The 18,133-nt window shown below is 34.5% G+C and overlaps 1 protein-coding gene and 1 long non-coding RNA gene across 3 annotated transcripts in view; one reads left to right on the top strand and one right to left on the bottom strand.

The window, feature by feature from the left end:
- Positions 1-1,142: 1,142 nt before the first annotated feature.
- Positions 1,143-18,133, top strand: part of Hnf4 (Hepatocyte nuclear factor 4) — a 41,086-nt gene continuing 24,095 nt past the window's right edge. The window contains exon 1 of one of the 2 annotated variants that reach the window (XM_053759180.2): positions 1,143-1,514. In XM_053759180.2, coding sequence (XP_053615155.1) covers positions 1,418-1,514 — 97 coding nt within the window. In that variant the 5' untranslated portion in view covers positions 1,143-1,417. Of the gene's footprint in view, positions 1,515-15,178; positions 15,336-18,133 lie in introns of those variants that run through there. The other variant, XM_053759182.1, reaches the window with a different exon arrangement.
- Positions 10,855-15,641, bottom strand: LOC128677978 (uncharacterized). Its single transcript, XR_008405587.1, has 4 exons — positions 15,535-15,641; positions 12,791-12,903; positions 11,554-11,830; positions 10,855-11,447 (listed from the first exon to the last, which is right to left on the bottom strand). It is a non-coding gene; the product is annotated as an uncharacterized LOC128677978 (long non-coding RNA).

The following is an 18,133-nucleotide window of genomic DNA, read 5'->3' on the forward strand; positions in this document are numbered from 1 at the left end:
GCTAGCATTGTCGTGATGAAGTATGATTCTGCGTTGTGGGTTGTTCTTTCGTATTTTTTCAAAGACTTCTGGCAAACAAATGGTGGTGTACCATTCAGAATTAACCGTCCTACTATTCTCTAGTGGCATTGTAGCTACATGTCCGTTGATACCAAAAAAACAAGCGACCATTTGCTTTAAAGTGCTTCTCGCATGAACAACTTTTGTTGGATTCGGTTCATCTTGAAAGACCCACACCGTTGACTGCTGTTTAGTTTCAGGGTCATAAGCATAGATCCAGGTTTCGTCACCTGTGTAGATATTATAAACAGCTTTTGACGTGCCACGGTTGTATTTTTTTATCATTTTCTTACACCAGTCGACACGAGCCTGTTTTTGATCTACGCTCAAGTTGTGCGGAATCCAACGCGAACAAATTTTTTTAACAATTAAATGTTCGTGTAATATCGCGTGTATACTCGTCATACTAATGCCCAGAGACGCCTCTATCTCGCGGTATGTAACATGACGATCTTGCATTACTAATTGTCGCACAGCATCAATATTTTGTTGTACCACTACCGATTTAGGACGACCCTCCTTAATTTCATCCGTGAGCATAGACCGTCCACGTTGAAATTCCTTAAACCAATAATACACAGTGGTTTTCGATGGTGCTTCATCTCCAAAAGTTAAAATCAGTTGTTCGATGCACTGTTTTTGAGTTAATCCACGCCGAAAATTATAATAAATCATCGCGCGAAAATGTTCACGAGTTAAATCCATGGCAATGAAGACAAGCTATTTTCAAAATTGGCGCCAATTGAAAAAAACAAATGACAGGGACATGAAAAATATTTATTCTCTAGCCGAAGAGTTCTATTTTCAAATGTTGTAATTACTTTTTAAATATTCTAGAATTATTGGCCAGTTCCGGATACATAAATAGCAGCCCTCGTAAAAAAAACATGGCTGCATGTTTATTATTCATATCAATCACCTGAATATACCTACATATCGACGAGAATCAATCAAAACATCTCTATGTCACAATTCGCTAATTTAACATGCTAATATCTTTCGAAGTCAATTCCATCCGACCGGTTTCAATCCCGCTTAACTGCATCCAAATATTTTCGTATTATTTATAGTGGGCGAATCAGCTGTGTGGCGGAGGAGCGGCGGAACGGTAGTGGCGAAGCGCGGCCGACTGTCGCGCATTCTGTCTTATCATACCAAATAACCACACGTGAATTCTGCCGGCTGTATAATTCTCAACTACATCGCACGTTAGTATTTAAAAACAAGTGATCAATACGCAAAAATTGTGTTTGTTTAGTTTGTGATGTAACATTTTCACCGCGTGTTAAGTGCTCTATGGGATTTGGATAGCGGATGTTGTAAATTGGACTTAATTTGTGTGATAGTAAGTGTGAAAATGAGGAGCGATATGTTGGCACCGAGCGAGCTGGAGGGGACAGACTACCTCCTCTCGTCCACGATGAGATTGGAGGACAGCTTTCTGCAGATACTAGGTGAGTGGATCACAGACTAAATATTATAACACTTGTATAAATAGAGAAGTTGCAGACAGTAAACAACCAACATTCCTTTACCTTTTTGCAGAAAATTTTTCATTTGCAATGCCCTACATTGCTCAATGAATTAAGAAGGGATAGAAACATTTTTTTAGTTTGTCATATAGTGAGTTACTCTCCTCCCACTGATTGGTTGAGTGGTCTATGCGTGCATAGTTACATCTAGCTTTTGCTTTGTCTTGGAGTGTCCAAGAACGACAGCTTTAATTGGGTGGCTGATCTACTGTTGTGTTGTTTAATTTTTTTTCCTCCACGACTGATCTAGTTTATATTTAAACAATGATAAACCATAGCTTGGTTTATCATTGTTTAAAATATATGATAAACCATAGCATGGTTTATCATAACAATTTGATAAATAGATATCATGCTGGTATTTCGAACTTATTAATTATTTTATACCACATTTAGGCCGACAAGTTAAACTAAGAGTTAAAGTGCGCTTAGGTTGTCACCTGGGTGCCGCATATTAGGTGCATCCCTACCTGTGCATCGACATTAAACGTGTGCATGTATTGGGCTATTCCATTTGGTAAGATTTAATTGGGTATCAGTGCCGAAATAATCCTGCTGCGTTATCAAATGTTATCTAAAACTTTATTTTATTATACTTTTACTTACCAATCGCGTCAGTCTAAAAAAACTTACATCTAGTGATAAAGATAAAAAAAATACTTTTACTTTGAAATGACAAAAATCTATCGACATCAATCAAATATCTTCGTTAATAGTGAATACTGCTATGCTAATGGAGATATGCTATTTATATAAGGCCCCGCCCCTCATTTCCAAGTTTACAAGTTCTTTTTCGACCTTCAATCACATAAAAATTCAGACAAAGTGCACCTACTTACTTACACATATTTAAACCATCCTTTTGAAGCCTTTGCTTAAAAAGGTTGGTTTAATTTAATATATGACTACATTTCTGAATGAAGAAATATATATTTGATTTTTTTTTATATGAAGAACTAAGGTGAATGTATGATATGGTAATAATAATTACAGCAATAATTGTGTCATCATGGTAAACAATCTATTTAAAATATTTTATTACGAATCAAAGGAATTTAAAGGAACTAAACTTCATTATGTAGGTAGTCATCAACAAAAACAAAGAACTTTTAAAATGTTATTTTTGTCGTAATGTATGGATATGTTTTACTTCATATATTTTTTAATTTAATTTATTTATAATTTCACATAATTTTGATTTTTGTAATTTTTTAAATTTCATCCCATTTATGTGTAATGAAATACAATATAGTAATTTATGAAATAAAAATGTTACAACAGTGATACACAATTTGGGTGTTCATGCTCATCATTATTTTAGCTTCGCAGACACGAAATTCATGGTCCGGGAGCCTCGAGATAATGAGCACAGTGTTTCGGTGGATGCACAAGAAACCGTTTCTACAATATTACTGCTCATTTTGTGATTTGAAGCAATGGGACACGAAGTAGGCTTATTAAAAAATGTGATTTGAAATAAGAGCAAAATTTATTATGTTCTTTTTCACTAATGTGATCTAATTCGCTGGCTGTGACAAAATTTTATTTAAATATAATTTAACTAGCGGCCTATACTGGCTTCGCTGGCGTTAAAAATAATAAATTATACTTAAATATATATCTGTTTCGTTTTCATACAGTAGTAATATAATAACAACAAGATACAAATATTAACATGTTGATGGTTTAATGTTTATCGACTTTATAATATATGATTAACTTTGTAAAAAAACAGTCAATTGGGTACAATATTATTGTACCTAATTAATTGGTTAGTTACTAAGCGTATTAAATAATATTTCCACTCTCTCAATTTTTTATTACTTTTAAATTATTGCAGAGTTGTTTTTAAATTGTTGTAGTTTATCAGGATAGTTATTAGTTTTCGTTAGCAACACGGTTATTATAACATTATTTATTCATTCTATTTTATCACTAAGTACCTACCTACATACACAGTATAAAACAAAGTCGCTTCCCGCTGTCCGTTCTAGGTATTTACGGATTTTGATGCGAATTTTTTTAATAGATAGTGTGATTTCTGAGGAAAGTTTAGGTGTAATTTATTATGGTTTTACCGTCCGTGCGAAGCTGTGACGGAGGCCGCTAGTTGAATTATAATAATGAAAAACCTTCGCTTTCGTTAAAAAACGCCTATCCTATCGGATAAATCAAAAGTTTATGACCTTTTCCCTTGGTTTACTTTTGTAATCGACATGGCCTAAATATTTTTGCATTTAAAAATTATAATATCTACTACAATAAAAGCGATGCGCATAGTTTAACGTCTAACTAGTCAAATTAGATACCTACTTTTTTCTAATGTCAAAAAGGTCAGAAATAAAAAAAAATATGGAACAATGATGTTCTATGACATCACAATTTTTGGTGTCAAAATACATTCCATATAGGTACCTACTACATATGAGAAGAAAAAATAGTACCTAGATTACGTAATTAATAAAACTGATCAATTAAAGGGACAATTATTGTGTTTGGTTATTTAAATACCTTTATTATAAATTTTTTGCCCAGTGAACTAGTCTATTAGCTTTAAACTAAATTAGAACCAACAAAAATGATTGCCATGATATACCTGACTACTTATTAATGAACAATTAACTATTGTTTGCTTAATAGAAGATACATGGAGAAGTCAAATGTCCCATCCCAAGGCTTTGACATTGCAGAATTTATTACAAAGTAGGCAAGCTCACACTCTGCGAGTAGATAGGTCAGTGACTTCATTCCCCACCTCCAAACGTGCCAGACCATTTAGCTCACGACATCAAAGTCAAAAACATTTAGTACAAAATCTGTGTTTTAGTTCAGTACTATATGAATATTATAGTATATATGCAGAATATTATACATACAAAGGATCGATAAATGAATAAGAATTTCAACATATTGCACTTTCAGGCTGCAACCTTTAAATTGAACAAAATTATGTTATAAAATTATATACCTATGTAAATAAAAGTCCAGACCTAACAGTGCAAACCTGCTTACTTGATGATAAAAGAAGTTAACATTTGCAAACTCATATTAGTCAACTTGGGGAAAAAATACATTTTTGTATGTATGTTATAAATGGTACGTTACAAACGTAACGCGATAACTTTCGAACCGTTGGTCTGATTTTGATAAAATTTGAAAGGTACGTAGGATCTGTCAATAGAATTTTTAAGTTCGTGGGGCATCAAAATCGATTAAGTCATTTTTGAAATATTCTCAAATTTGTAAAAATTAATCAAAATTTATTGTGTTCGCGAGGTCTAAGTTCGCGGCGAACAACTAGCATAACAGTAGACAGTGACTCAACGTTATCACTAAGAGCCGAGCGATTAAATCAACATCCTATTTATTTATCTAACTTGCCCAGACTTTACAATCTGTATCCGTGTCTGAACTTTAAATACTTAAACATCGACTCAGACATTAATCAGACAGAAACATAAATTTTCATCATCAGTTATGGATGGATAAGCAATGTATGACCATTGCCTACCACCTCAATTTTATTCCATTGCTTGGTTTTAAAGGGTTGTTGCTTGCTTTTAGTTTGGCTGTACTTTAGAATAAAGCGCTTTTAGAAGAAATGAGTAAAATTGTATATCGTTAAGTTACCCTGTACGGATAATGCGAAGAATTTTTCTTGAATTTAGCTTGAATGAACCGAAGTAGCTTGATGTGCTGTCGACCGTTCAGTCTACCTCAAATCCATGTTTATTTAAGTAAACTAAAGTAAACTATTTAAAAAAAAAATTGGTATCGCATCAGTGACTCTTATTGGATTGCTTGTTCTACCTTATGACAGCGGTGTTTAGTTTAAACTTACCACTAATCAACCCCATGCTCGTTAGTCCTAAAAAAATAGGTGACTTCACCTCAGTACGCGACACCAGTAGTTAGTACCAGTAGCCAGTTCCTAACTAAATCTGAATCATGGACAAACTGTTGTCAGTACATAAATTATCTCACACTCGCGTGTCTGCAGTTGTTGCCACAATAATTGCAATCTATTTACGTGCATTATTTGCGTGTTCAATAGCTGCTATGCTAACATATCCCATCATTTTATAACTTGCGTGGATTGTCTATTGGTTAAACGTCATTTGGAAGTTGGAGGCCCTGGTTCCGAAGAGTTCTGCACTGTATTCAGCATTTTTACGGACACTCAATAAAAATCCATGATCGGAAAACGAATGAGGTATTAACATTTAAGTAATAACTACTAAGTAATCTGTAATACCTTTAAAACATCTGAATAGTTTGCGGTCTAAATGAAAAAGTCAGCAAATATATTTAGAGTTAATTGATATGTAAATAAAGTGGCGATGACAGTGAATGATATTAAAAAAAATCCGGAAAGGAACTGGAAGAAGAAAGCCGTAGATAGAATCAACATGGAGATTATCCTATATCCAGAAAGGGGCCATAACTAATTAGAGGATTATTTAATATTTTAATTTTTCTTTCCATAGTTTTTTTTATATATTGTATTGTAAAGGAAATAAATGCATGCAAGCATTACTTTTTCTGAGAGTGAATCCTTTTTGCTATCAAAAATAGATGTAGGCACAAGCACACCCCTTTTCTTAATTACAATTCAACTACCAATTATTTACTTCCGTACTATCTGTTTATGAAGAGAGCTGTAAAATTTAAAATAAAAAAATCACGACAACAATTTTACAACTTTTATGAATGTCATAAAAAACGACCTGTTCTGTTATTATATTTATTGATGCCGGATATAAGCGGCCTTTGATCACTGAAAATGAACTTAATGACAGTAATGCTTACTAGATTGCGACTGTACCTACGTGACTGACCCCCGAATCTGTTCCATCAAGGTAGCCCAGTGAGGACCTACATGGCCGTGTCACATCAATCATAATAACACCAACTTATCTTGATTATTGTACTAGCTGCACCTAGCGGTGTTACCCGCGTAATTATTAAACAAATACGTTTTTATGCACAGTACCGCCATCTACTTTATAAAGCGCCACTGAATATCAGACCTTTTGGGATAAAAAATAGGTACCTACTCTATGTGTATCAGCTACCAATACAGATTTTTTTTTAAATTGGCCCAGCTCTTTGTGCCTGAAGAATCAACAAACATACGCACAAACTTTCTAAGGTTGGATATATATATATATACATACATATATATACATAAATATGTCCTTCATGCAATAGGATTCAATACCCGACTACTAAATCTTTAAGTCATAAAGATAAAAAGGCAGGCCCACAAAAAATTGTTTGTCTTGACTTGATTGCCTATCCTATCAATACCCAGTCAAAACATCAACCTTTATGATGACATGTAAAATGTTCTTAGTGATACATATCGGGTAATAATAGTGTAATAAAATCTAACCCATTGATATTATTCCATTATTAAAAAAATATATAGGTCCCCCATATCTTGCAAATACAATCCGGGTCACTGTGCGTTTATCGGTGATGTTATCGACTTTGAGCAGCACTTCAAAATGTAAATAAGTAGTAATTTATTTACCACTTGTCATCATTCTGTTACAGTGTACCAAAATACTAGCCGTGCTTCACGGCTTCACTCATCTGAGAATTTCGGGATTCGATATAGGTTTAAAGAAATTTATTCTCAAAAAAGATAGAAAAAATCCTTACTTGAGGACACTGCATGATTATATATTTACCCTATAACCAGTAGTAAAACATCCAACATCTATCTATCGTCCCTTGAGACCTAAGGATGTTTTAGCAATTATAGCTACCAAACATAAACCAACACTATCAAATCACAAGCGCAATCTGCAAATTCTTCATAGCACAAGCATCAGCTAACATGTTTCTCAACTATCTTTTTTATATAATACTTTCTGTGAGGTTTTCTTAATATCAAATAGTATTGTTTTTGTTAATTTACATTTCTTTCGTTGTTTCTATCTTATCTTCATAAGAACCTATAATCTAACCTAAAGCTAACCTCAAGGTGAGAATCATCATCAAGATCGTAGCGTAGCAAATGGACATCCTCTAATCCTCTACCTTCTACTGTCATCTGTCTACCTTCTTCTGCGGGATTCGGTGTATCTCTCTCTCTCTCTCTCTCCTGAACGTATATTCATTTCTCCACTTCTCTGACCCGGCACGGCCGGCACGTATATTTTTGATTTTGCATGACATCAATCCGGTCTCTTCTCAGTTTCTTCTCAGCAGTGGTCGTGCCGAAATGCCAGTAGTTTGTAGCTTGTAAGAAATAACTATAAATATAAAAATTGACGAGAAAAAGTGCTTGTGAAGGTCTAATTTCTGAATGATTTGAATTTGAATTTATTTTACGCCTACCTACCCTATACTGTGGAAAGTTAAGAAAAACTCCACTAATCTGATCCATGTGCGAACTGCAACTTTGAAAGAAGTGAGGCCTATGCTCAGCAGTGGACAGATGTAGGTATGTTGACTTACATTACTTATTATTTTTTAAATAATAACTATCATAATGAATGAAAGAGGGGAACAATGAGAATTGTTGGTAAGCGAAGAATGACATTGCACGGTCGTTGACATCGACCTGCTGATAACGATTGATAACGAGATCAGTTACACTCGATTGTGTTCACATTTGTTACGATGATCTCTAGATAGATACATCATCGCGTCAGAAGCGGGCCATGCCCACCCTAGAATTTTTACAAACAAATTTTTAAAACAATTTATACCGCGTTCTGCGATGAAAAAATCTTATTTACGATATCATGGCTGCGGACATAAAGATGGATTATAATAATTTTATTTTGTATGTATTGTGTTTGTGTGTGTACTAAATTCTTATGTATTCTTCTAATAGTAACTTTTAAAATGGTCATAGGGCTAATAAATATTAGAAAAAATATCGATCATTCAATATGTTTCATTTAGCTAGCTAATAGACTACGCCCAGCCGAAGCTCTAGGTGTAGCTATTTAGGTTTCTTGGGAAGTGAAGGGGAGTACGGAGGGGATTAAAATATTGATAATATATTTATCTAGTGATTACTTAAGTGACCCAGGACAGAAAGGTTTATTGTAAATTCCCATGGGAGAGAAGCTATTAATTCCAATTCAAATAAAGTACCTCTGTAGGTACCGTAGGGAGGTGAGTACCTCCTTAGCAACAAAATAATTCAAGAACCACCACCCACGAACGCAAAACTAAGGTAAACTCAACTGACGTGCGTCAGTATATAACTTGACAAAACCAAATAGTGTTATACATTTTGCCATAATGACGTTCTCGTAAAAACTGGAAATTCGAGATTTCTGCTTTCACCTAGCCCTGCCAAGCAAGCAACCTTAAAATTCGGCAACCTGCAGAGTTAATGAGCTCTTATAAGTATGGCTTGACCACAATATACATATAAAAGTCTGTGAGCCTGACTATATTATCCTTACATAAAAAGAAGTCCTTCTAACGCGTTTGTCTGTATGAACGTGATAAACTCAAAAACTACCAGACGGATTTTTGTACTGTTTTCGTCAATATATAGTCTGATACCTGAGAAAGGTATTGTGGTTTTACATGAGTGGATCGCTAGTTATGAAATAAATAAGTGCCACATGCCAATAGCCGAAATGGTGTTTGCTGCACTGCAAAATTTCTTAGTTTTATTTATGCACTGGCGCGCCATAGATACCTATGTACGTAAAATAAATAAATAAATATATTAGGACAAATGACACAAATTGAGCTAGCCCCAAAGTAAGTTCTATACTTGTGTTATGGGATACTAACTCAACGATACTATATTTTATAACATATGTGATATAGATGGATGTTTATATATATATGTGATATAGATAAACATCCAAGACCCGGGCCAATCAGAAAAAGATAATTTTCCATCATGACCCGACCGGGGATCGAACCCGGGACCACACTTTACCACTTCGCCATCGAGGTCGTCAAATTAAGTAAGAAATACTTTACGTAAATTAAGTAAGAAATACTTTATTTGGGAAGAAATAAATTACAGTTTTTACATTTGCTACATACTAACGGGGTATATGCCAAAAATGATCCCAGTTCAGTTTTGTGCCATGACTGGAAGCCACAGCACTGATTTTCAACTGGCAGGTGCCTAAATGCAAATATATAAAAAATATGACGTTAATAAAAATTCTGTGCTGTAATCTTTATGCTGTATTCTAGCGTAATATTGCACGTTTTAACAATGTTCATAACTTGTTGGCCCTTCCTTCCTAGTATTATAATCACAGATATATGTCATAATGATGTGCATGTATGTGCGTCAATGATAAAGCAACAATACTTGAGCTTACTCTGCCATTTGTTTACGATCCATCGGCTAATGGACATTATGTGAACAATCTTTATTTGAATTGGAATAATTTAAATAACCGCCATATTAATGATCGTAATGACGAATTACGCATGTTGTGTCATATGCATTAATTGTCTAAATAAGACAAACAATAAATTCCTAAGGTTTCCTGTTTATTTGAGACCAAGAGACTGGATTAATTAATAACTTAGATTATAGAATAAATATCTACTTACATGACAGGATATTTCACACTCCGTCTAATTAAAAAAAAACGTAATCTTGTATTTTAGCATCATTGTTTTTTTATTGCATTGCTTTTTTTTTTAATCTACTACATAAAGTTATTTATTTGCTCATTTAGGTAATTCATAAAATTTATTGTCATTTAATTACACTAATACAAAAATGGCGCCCGCACCATCTTTGTCATTGTCATCATCATTATTCGAGTTATAATAGTGCAAAAAACAACGAGGAATCTTCGCGTTTTGAATCGACAAAATGTATAATTTCCCATGTTTGTAATTCGGTGTTTGAAATCCCTTTTCCTATGAAACACGTGCCTGGCAATGATTTGTGATGACTTTACCTGACCCCTATTAAGTCAAAACTCTGAAAATTACTACTTACATACATCTCATTGTTAAAATCTGCTTTGTCATCATAGCCCAGGCACAGTTTAATAAATCCATACAGTTGTTCAACGGACTTGATAATGACGAAATATATTTTCTCGTGGGAATTCCACGCGGGCGAAGCCGTGAGCAAAAGCTAGATTCTAATAGGCACACCTTTTTGCAAAATATGACGGGGTCTATAGCGTTCTCTTTCTACATTGAATACGATTGCTATGCCACTAAGTTACCACAAGAAACTAGAAACCCGCTCCTCCCCGCACCTCTCAAACCCCACGATTGCCCCACGTAAAGATGTTGTTAACAGACTGTATGTACCAAGTAGGTTGACTGTACGGTGCGCTATGGTATGGCACAGGTTTCACTCATACATTTGTGCCGAAACTTGACATTAAATTTTAAATTCAATTGTACGTCGAGATATCTCAATCATTTTAAATGATAATCAAGTCTAATAATTATAAGTGTAATAAATAAGTAAGTATAATAAATATTTATTGTATGTAATACTTATTTAAAACAATATCATTTATTAACAATATTAATTGTTTTGAACTAAATTTAAAATACTTAAAAGAGGTCGGTACTCGTAGGTACTGAGTGACTTGGCAATCTTGGCATACGTTGATTAATTAATTATGCAATGAAATCTACTAGTTAGATGTTAAATAATAAGTAATTATGTCTGACTTGTGACTTCCACAGTGGATCGCCTTGAAGTCTTGTCAACCATAGACAAACACAAGGAAACAATGTAGGTATGTACTTACTTATTTGCTTTTTTTCACATCACAAGCCACCTTACCTCCTATGCCTCATGGTTCTAGCTAAAAATCAGCGTTGTGGCTTCTGTCTCAGCATCATGTGGACCGACGGTCGCCTTTTCAACATAACCTAAAAACGACCTAAGTGTTTAATTTTTAAAGTTAGTTTTACGCTGCTACAAAGTTTTCAACTGTGTAATTTCTTATGATTTCAAGCACTTAGTACTTATACTTACCGCTCTCAATTGGCAATTTAGATAGGTTCTACTTGCTTATCTAGATTTAGATCTGAAGATTTACAGCAGGCCTCCTTTTTCCGTTTAAAGCTTCCAAATCTTATAAAAATCTTTTCAAAAATTAACAGTGGTCCAACTGTTCAGTCTAACCAGTTCAACTAAAGGCCTTCGTCTAATTTGTCCAACCATGATCCAATTCGGAAAACATTTAACTTAAAACCTCACTGCATCCTCAGACTGCATCATACTTTATTTGTATTAGTTATAAGAATTATTTCTGAAAGGAATAACAATTTATATGCAACTTTAAACATGCAAAAGGCGGAGTTCGAACCTGAGGCTATTTTTACCAGTAAGCCAAGAAATTAAAAAATATAGGTGAGTAAAGTAGATACTCAAATTGAGTATTCATGATTTGATACCAATGCTTGAACAGGCCTTTAGTGGCATCGGTATGAATGGATCGCGTCATACTGACAACGCTGTTATAAACGAACCGTGTCATTGAACGACCCGCTGCATCCACGGCCCGTGCCAACAAGAGATCTCCGTGATCTGCCAATCCGTGACGTCACGATATATAGATCCATATGAATCGGTTGCATAATGGTAAGATTGTAAAGGTTGAGTTAGGGCAGTGACAGTAGGCACGCTTGCATGCACCAGCCGCCTGATGCGTTGCAATTTGGTATGCCCTCAGCCTTGATCACGGAATGTATTCAGCAGTTAGAAGCTGCCATCAAATAAGCCCGAAAACAGCTGTACTTGTCATTGAAAATTATTATTATTTCATTCTTTAAAGACAAGCATTCTACGCCCAGTAATTTCTGCTGGGCATGTAATGTCTGGTAATAAGTTACTGAAAAGTACTTAGGTACCTATATTGATCGTACATACCTATAATGCTGTTGTCGTAACCATGGCTCTAGTATCAAAAAAGGTCTTTACCCACCTAAACCTGTTTTATTATATTTATGAGATGATGACAGCTATACGAATAACCAACTCCTCATGCGTGGAAACTATCATACACAAGATAGATATACCTATTATATTATATATTTTCTTATCAACTAGTTACCAAGACCCAAATGCACTTAATAATCTTATCATATTTATTTATTACTTACTTTATCTTCACCTCTAAATGTTAAAGAAAGTATAATATAATTACTAGATAAGGTTACTCAGGTAAAGTTACCTATTTAACACGAGTAGAGCATTGCATGCATATTACCTATGACGTAACCTCTGCTGGATTCCACTCGATGTTTGCCTTCTCCGGCAGCAGGTGGTGGTCTTTCAAATCTCCATGACATTAGTAGGATTCGAACCCGAAACCTTTCACTACTGCAATGTTAGACAAGTAAATAACCTTTGCAAACTGTCTTTGGTGCGGCGGATATCTTTTCTTTTCTATCGTGCTAACAGCCCAACTTATATTATAAATGTGAAATTAAGTTTGTTTGTTACCCCCTTACACATTATCTACTCGACCAATCTTCTTGAAATTTTGTGGGCGAATGCAGGAAAAGCTGGTTTTTTAGAAAACCGAAAAAAGAAGTAGTATGGTAAGTAGTAGTAGTAGGGCGTCGGTGTGCGGCCCACCTGATGGGAAGTGGTCACCGCAGCCTGTATACGCCTGCAACACAAGGGTTTACGCTCGCGCTTTATCGGCCCTGAATTAATTTATTGACGCCTTTTTTAAAGAACTGTATGTTGTTGTCTCTAAGGAAAACCATAGTGCTCTTGACCCACATTTGAAGAATTGTAAATAGATAGGTATTACTATCTAGTATTATTATATTAGTAGTATATATTTGTTGTTATTTACTCATACGTTCGTTCGAGTTCCACAAAAATACATATGTTCGAAATGGCACTAGGAATAGACGGTTCTGTCTAAATATATCGAGACGATACCAGATATTTCCAGTTCGTATTTACGTCGTTTGATTTATTTTATTTACTTCTTCGATTTTTTAAATTTTTTTATTTCCTTTTAACGAACTGAAGATGTTGTCAGATAGGGGGGGACAGACATTTATTTAGCTATTTAAATTTTAAAAGATGACATATATTTTCTAATGGAGGTCGGGTGTTTATTCTAATTATTCGGCATGGAAGTTTTAGTAACAAAAATATCCAATTTCTGTGCAGAGAACGGTAAAAAGTGATTATTTATGTTAGGTACAGTTGACCGCATGTCGAAATGACTACTACCATATATTTACCGTAACACATGTACATTACACCTGTCAAATCAAAATTTGACATTGAAGGTGTTGGACCTAAATAATTTTAGACAATTTATTCACCTGTATTGTATAAGTAATTAGGTTTCTATTATTAAGAAATATTTAGCGGCCGCAGTCGTTGACATGTATTTCGGTGCGTCCGGTGCGGTGCACCCTTCTAACCTTATACATTACAAATTACAATACTCAATCGAATCTTATTTGCGTAAATAGGTAGGAACCACATTTACATGGCGCATTGAATTTGATTTACGTTGTTTGAAAAACTTGATTTGAGTAAATAGGTTTTTCTTTTCTTTTGTTTAAATAAATAAATAAATATATTAGGACAAATCACACAGATTGAGCCAGCCCCAAAGTAAGTTCGAGACTTGTGTTATGGGATACTAACTCAACGATACTATATTTTATAACAAATACATATATAGATAAACATCCAAGACCCGGGCCAATCAGAAAAAGATCATTTTCCATCATGACCCGACCGGGGTTCGAACCCGGGACCTCTCGGTTCAGTGGCAAGAACCTTACCACTGCGCCACCGAGGTCGTCAAAACGTTTACTTTACACTTTTGATGTTGTCGATACGATTGTTCGCGAAACCTACGTTCTCGCATATACTCATATTACTAACTACATTTTGGCCTTTCAGATCCATCGTAAATACTTATAAGTTTTAAACTATTAATATTCATTGAAAACGCAATTTAAAAAAACTGGGAAACATAATGGGCGCAATTATTTGTATACAGCGGCAGAATAATGGACATCACGTTTTTCCTTCACACGTGACAATCGATCTACCAAGTTCAGAGTTTTTTAAATGTTGATCTATGACCATGTATGTACTCGATTATTTAATCGACACCTGTTGTCACACACTCTTATAAATCTGACATCGGTACGTGAAAAAAAGTATCTTGTATCTGCTTTTCACAAGTATTTTCTAATGTCGGCAATAGACTATCGCAAACAATTCGCTGAACTTGGCGGTTTCGACGTGCAATGCAAAAAAAAAATTTGACACAAAACACTGTTAGAAGTTAATTTAATGACTCAAGTTCTTCAAAAGACAGCTTTGGATCAGAAACAAACAGAAGAAAGGAATACTTACATAGTATAAAAGCCATCTTCTTTTTATTTTCTTGTGGTTAAGACTCCAGTTCGCGAAAACTATGATTTTGCCAAGTTGTGTGAGAAGGCGCCAAAGTTTTAAATCGTAGCTAATGACATCTACCATGCATATATAAAAACTATTCGTACTTTTGTTTTGTATATGTCTCAGCAGATGGCGCTGTTTGGACATGATACAATATTTTTTAACTGGCAACACCAATAATTTTGAATGACGTCACATGTTTTCATTCATTCGTTCTTCCGGTGATTTGTCAAATTAGAAATGTCAAATGTCAATCTAATTTCTCGATTTTACATATTTTTTATAAATTTTAAGAAATTTACAGTTATTTTTGTTAAAATTTCCTTGGAAAGTGACTTCCAAAGTAATGGGTCTGTGTGATGAAGGTAAGAGAGTTTGAGTTTTGCTTATATCATTGATTACACATCAATATAACATGCAGTAAACAAACTAATTAACTACGTCTAACTCTGCCATGGACTTCCATTTATCATAATCATCTTGTTTCTTTTATCAGTAAAAGGCAATCCTCATTTCGTTTCTATGTCAACATTTTTTTTATAGGGTAGAATGTTTTTTACTTACGTATATTGAGAAGTACGTAGTGCCTAGTTCTCTACATTTAGAGTGACAATAACAAATAATATTGGTAGATGTTTTCTGTATGCTCAGTTAAATGTATTTGCTTTACCACTTATCTCCCTTTTATGCGATGATCGCGGAACTAACAAACGAGTTTGACCTCCTTGTATTTACAGTGTTAATAATTTAGGGGTTATCTATCTGTCTGGGCAATGTGGGTCGTTATATAGCAGCTTCTTTCTTATCGAATGTGTTATTGCTAACACTGGTGTCAGATTTTATTCAAGTCTCCCAAATGCATCTGACATTACTTGTAACAACTACCTAGTGGCAAGTGGTCACATACACACTAGTGAATTAAACTGTCAACTTCAATATTTTATTTTACAGAAAGCAAATGGTGGTCTATAAAAACTACTATGAGTAGGTATATCAACTCATTGGTGGCAGTGGCAAAAGTAGGATTCGAACCTGATTACAAGTGGATGGTCTTAACTACTAGACCCAAATAGCACATAGCAACTAGTATTCCTATTGACAACATTCTTACACCAACATTATCAAATATCATAACAATATCTTAGGAATATAACAGATTAATAATCATAATATATATTTATTTGTATTTATAATTTCCACTATTTACATAAGGTCTTATGTAAACATCATATGCCTGTTATTTATTAAATCAAAATTATATTTTTTAAAAGCAACCACACTCATTAGTTATTGTTTTTCCAAATTAAATGGAAGAGAAAATTAAAAATAATGGAAAAAATATTACGAACTTTTGCCTGTTGCTTCGCCCACGTGTATTTCCTACGGGAACAGTTATTTTTCTGGAATGAGAGGTACCCTATGTATTGTCGATATTTGATACTTTAAAGTGCTGGCCAGCAAGTCACATAAGTACACAATTAGGTTCAATTGTATTCTAGTTGTGGCAAACAATTGAGCCGTGCCTATTTATTTGCCCCATATGTTCTTACATGTGATGTTACATATGCATGCATTACATATTTACACTTGTAGTCATTTATGATAGATTCTTAGTTCACATTCACAAAATTAGGTGTAATGTTTTGTTTACCATAATAAAAAGATTTATTCGATATAGTTCAACTCAAACTGGTTTGATGATGAATTAAAGTCTTAGTAAAATATTTGAATATTTTTGGTTGTTTCACACCTTGGATTATCATTCCATTACCACTTTATGGTTTGCATACTGACCTGCAAATCTGAAAAAACAATACTTCTCCATGGGATTTGGGCTAATAATTGTCACTTTCTCATCGTCACGTGGCCCTGGTTGCATTCTTATTATTTCTTGGCAGTGACGCCTCAAAGGGTCTAGGTATTAAATAACATTGCAATGTTGAAGATTTTGTTGTAACTTAATATTATTTACGGTCTTTTGCAATGCCGTTGTTTCCTATCAGCTGTCAGGGTTTCTTATCGCCGACTCCTTACTCCGTACCTACTTGAAGGATATACAAATACAGTGATCCTTTTCTATGACTCGCCTCCTTCGGACCCATAAACTTCTGATCAAAAAGGACAACGCCCGTACGCCTGGGCCACGTACGTAGTTCGTTATTTCGTTGTTTTTTTTTAATTCCGGAGAAAGACAAATCAAATATGTCATGAATCGAAACAGAAACGAGTACCGAACCGGTTCCTGCGCACGTCATCGAAATGTAAATATTATATGTCAGGGTTTTCACACTGCTGGCGTATGGTACGCCCTTACATCTACCAAGAACTGATGGCGGAAGTCATCATGCGGTTTATATGGTGCACTTAATTCGTATAACACGCTTTTATTGCCTAAGGGATAGAGTGGACTCAGGGCTCGTGACGGAAGAACAATTTTGACGAGAAAACAAATTCAACCTTTAGTCAAAAGTTTAAGGAAAATGAAGGCATATTCATAGTACGTACTTAAAATAAATGGATTTTATTTAGTGTACTAGGCAAAGTTAACAGCACACCAAGCTAGGATAGCACTAAAATCATTGAAAATTGGCAGTTATTGCCTGTTGCTTAAAGTTTAGAGTTATGCACACGAAGCAAAAACAAAGAGATGACGACCTTATTGGCGCTTCTCTAAAGTTGTGGGAAGATGCGCGAATTACTCGTATTAAATTGTTTTAAATAAAATAAAAAAAACTAGATCAATATCGTAATATAAAATATAAAAAATACCTATATACATGCGAAGATACGGTAATATACATTTTGGGGAAATTAGTTTCTTGTGAATATTAATATTATTAGACGAGACGACAACTTTATGAAATATCTGATTGAAGGAAAAATCGAAGCAAGAAGAGGAAAAGGACAGCCAAGAAGGGCATTCCTAGATGAAATAAAAGAGAAGGCAGAGGTCGTGTCGTATAGGGCGGTGAAATCGATGGCCGAGGACAGAATTAGATGGAAAATGCTCCATCGACAAGAACAAAGTTCTTAAATTAATTGTTGATGATGAACATTAACACTTCTAAAGGGGGTGCTCGTAAGGAGGTTTTGTAATCGTTACAGTGAATAGCATGGACTAACGACTACTTTTTAGAACTACCCAAGGTACCCTATCTTACCA

The sequence above is a fragment of the Plodia interpunctella genome, chromosome 18 (assembly GCF_027563975.2).
Source record: "Plodia interpunctella isolate USDA-ARS_2022_Savannah chromosome 18, ilPloInte3.2, whole genome shotgun sequence".
Classification (NCBI taxonomy): Eukaryota; Metazoa; Arthropoda; class Insecta; order Lepidoptera; family Pyralidae; genus Plodia; species Plodia interpunctella.